Source organism: Agrilus planipennis, unplaced genomic scaffold, assembly GCF_000699045.2.
Source record: "Agrilus planipennis isolate EAB-ADULT unplaced genomic scaffold, Apla_2.0 scaffold69, whole genome shotgun sequence".
Classification (NCBI taxonomy): Eukaryota; Metazoa; Arthropoda; class Insecta; order Coleoptera; family Buprestidae; genus Agrilus; species Agrilus planipennis.
Window position 1 is genome coordinate 969,536 of NW_020438962.1, and position 3,204 is coordinate 972,739.

The 3,204-nt window shown below is 32.6% G+C and overlaps 1 protein-coding gene across 1 annotated transcript in view; it reads left to right on the top strand.

The window, feature by feature from the left end:
* Window positions 1–6: 6 nt before the first annotated feature.
* Window positions 7–3,204, top strand: part of LOC108735857 (kinesin-like protein KIF17) — a 16,374-nt gene continuing 13,176 nt past the window's right edge. Inside the window, exons 1-8 of the mRNA XM_025975217.1 lie at window positions 7–284; window positions 615–1,705; window positions 1,760–1,912; window positions 1,991–2,205; window positions 2,373–2,452; window positions 2,510–2,689; window positions 2,747–2,937; window positions 3,007–3,144. Of these exons, the coding sequence (XP_025831002.1) occupies window positions 1,634–1,705; window positions 1,760–1,912; window positions 1,991–2,205; window positions 2,373–2,452; window positions 2,510–2,689; window positions 2,747–2,937; window positions 3,007–3,144 (1,029 nt within the window). The 5' untranslated portion in view covers window positions 7–284; window positions 615–1,633. The remainder of the gene's footprint in view (window positions 285–614; window positions 1,706–1,759; window positions 1,913–1,990; window positions 2,206–2,372; window positions 2,453–2,509; window positions 2,690–2,746; window positions 2,938–3,006; window positions 3,145–3,204) is intronic.

A 3,204-nucleotide genomic window follows, 5' to 3' on the forward strand; every position in this document is an offset into this window, starting at 1 on the left:
TTTCGTTTCATTCTTTTCGTCTATATGTAGAAATGTTGTTACGTATTTTACAAGACTTTTATCGTATAATATATATTTAATTACATATACATATAAATATGTACCTGTGCTATTATATAGGTATATAAAATTGTGTTTTATGTAAATTAATATTGGCTTCGTGTAAATATATTATATTCAAATATTTACATTTTTCAAAACAACAGAAAACTACAGAGCTGAAGAGGGTCTCACTTAACTCGTACGAAACCGTCTTCAATAGAAAACCTTTATGTACAGAAAAAGTGAGTATTTAATTGATTGCTGGGCGTAGATGTAATAACAATTGAACTAAAACCAAATTTATTATTATTTTTTTTTTATTTAAATATTTATATCTATGTGTAAATTTGTATAATTAATAACAATTCGGAAGTAGTCTTTAGTGTAGATCGCGTAAGTACAAATCCAATTAAGGCTCGTGTATTCTACGTTTAATAAAAAAGAGTGCCGGAAGACTGGCCACACTGCTGACAAATAAAGCGCCTTATTTTTCGTGATACTTTAAATTATATTCCAAAATTATTATAATAAACGATTACGTGTTACTTAATTAGGCCATTAATTATCGAAAGGTCGTCAGTGAGGTGTCACGCAAGGTGTGATAAGAAGCAACAATAGTTTTAGCCCCGTTTTTCCATTTATTGGAATTCCATGTCGATGTAATAAATGATGTGGTGGGCAGTTGATTTATCGAATGAATAATTCAGTAGTAAAAATGCACGCAATGTAAACTGCGCAATTCAACCCTTATTAGTGACCACCGAGTGGACAGTCCACTCTGTTGCCCCATGTAAATGATAGCTGTCGGAAAATAATGGAAAAACAAAGAGAACTTCGTGTCAAATTGTGAACGGTTACACTTTATTTATATCTATTTCAGTTTTAATAAAAAATAAATGATAATCAACTACTGTGATTGTTGTGATAAAACAAAAGGTTTATAAACATCGTCTTTACTCCATCCAGCAGGTAATTTTTTACTTAAATAATTTTATTACGACATATTATATCAATTAATAATTTAATAAGACTAACAGCTTTATATAGATGTAAGTATTTTTAAATATTATGTGATCTGTAACAATTGGAATCCATTGGGTCAAACTTTTTTGCGCAGTACTGTAAATGTAACTTTTTACCGAAGTAATCAAAAACAAAACAAAAATGGTTAAAAACAATTGAAACATGCTTGGATATTTTACAAATAATGTTGCTATATTGATTAAGGGCTGTTTCTAAAGAGACTCGGTTGTAGCACATGTTCAAGTTCACTGGAAATATTTGTTTAACTTCTGATCAATAATTCTAATGATAAAGTGTTGGATCTGGGTCAAATGACATAATTACCTTTTTGTCCTAATTTCTAAGAAATGATTAAATATCGCTGAGTAAATATTCAAAAAACCGTATATACACAACTAAAAGTTTTGATTTATTCAAAACAAAAAAAAAACTAACAATTACAAGTGTTATTCATTTGTTATTAGCCATTATTTCGTAAAAAAAACAAAGGAACAAACAGTGAACTGCTGTAATTTTTTAAGTAAAGTTAGACTTCATATGTTTTAGTACTTATAAATAATTTAACGAAATGGCTGAAACTGTTAAAGTTATTGTAAGATGTCGACCAATGAATGTCGAAGAACGAGAAAAGAAGTGTCAGGTATTTAAAAACGTTTTGTACAATACATTTCGAAAACATTTGCGTATCTTTTAGAACATTGTACGCATAAGGGACGGTACCGTTGAAACATGGGACCCTGCAGAGTACCCAACTTCGTACCCCAAACAATTTACATTCGATTCGGCTTACGATCCAAAGGCTTCCACTGAGTCTATTTATAATGAGATTTGTTACCCGCTTATTGAAGTAAGACATTTACAAATAAACAATTAGCCAATTACAAAATAAAACAGGGACTTTACTATAATATTATTTATTATACAGAGTGTCTTAGAAGGATATAACAGTACCATTTTCGTGTATGGGCAAACAGGGTGCGGAAAATCGTTTACCATGGAGGGTAACAAACTATCTTTGCCCCCCGATAAGGGCATAATTAGCCGAACATTTGATCACATTTTTGAAGCCATCTCTGTCACTGTTGACGTCAAATATTTAGCCATGGTTAGCTATTTAGAAATATACAACGAACAAATAAGGTATTGTATTGTTTATTTACATATACAGGGTGTTTCTTGTCTTATTCTAACCTAACCCGTTTGAATCGACATTTTTATACGATATTACGATATTTTTGTCGCATTTTTATGAAACACCCTGTATAATAAGCAACAATATAATTTTCTATTATTATTGTTACTTATAGGGATTTACTTGTGCCAACGACAAGGAATTTACCCGCTCCCACCCTTAAAGAAGTCCCAAACGTGGGGGTGGTAGTCATGGGTAGGTGGTCGATTAATTTCGAAAACGTACCGAGTGTTTTATCGTTTATTGTTTAAGGCATTTCCACTCACCCTGTACATAACGTTAACGAATGCGAAGAACTACTGAGCATCGGGACAAAAAATAGAATCACGGGAGCGACTTTGATGAACCAGAATAGCTCCCGATCGCATAGTATTTTCACAATCAGTATTGAACAGATATCCAACAAAGGGAACTTGGAATCTATTAAAAAGGGTACTTTTGCATGGTTATAAAATATTGAAATATATTTTTTGTGTTTTATGCTGCTAGGTAAGTTGAACTTGGTAGATTTGGCCGGTTCTGAGAGACAGGCGAAAACTGGGGCCACGGGGGACAGATTGAAGGAGGCGACAAAAATAAATCTGTCCCTAAGCGCCCTCGGGAATGTCATATCGGCCTTGGTGGACGGGAAAGCCAAACATATTCCTTACAGGGATTCGAAGTTGACCAGACTTTTACAGGTTCTAAAATAATGATAATTGATACCAATTTGATTGGTTTTATTCTAATTATTATTATTTTTATGACAGGATTCGTTGGGGGGTAATACGAGAACTTTAATGATAGCATGTATCAGCCCTTCGTGCAGGGACTATCACGAAACTCTGTCGACCCTGCGGTACGCAAACAGAGCTAAAAATATCTGTAATAAACCGCGGGTGAACGAGGTATTTAAATAAATATTGTTTTTATAATAATAATATTATTATTGAAAGAAACTGATTACG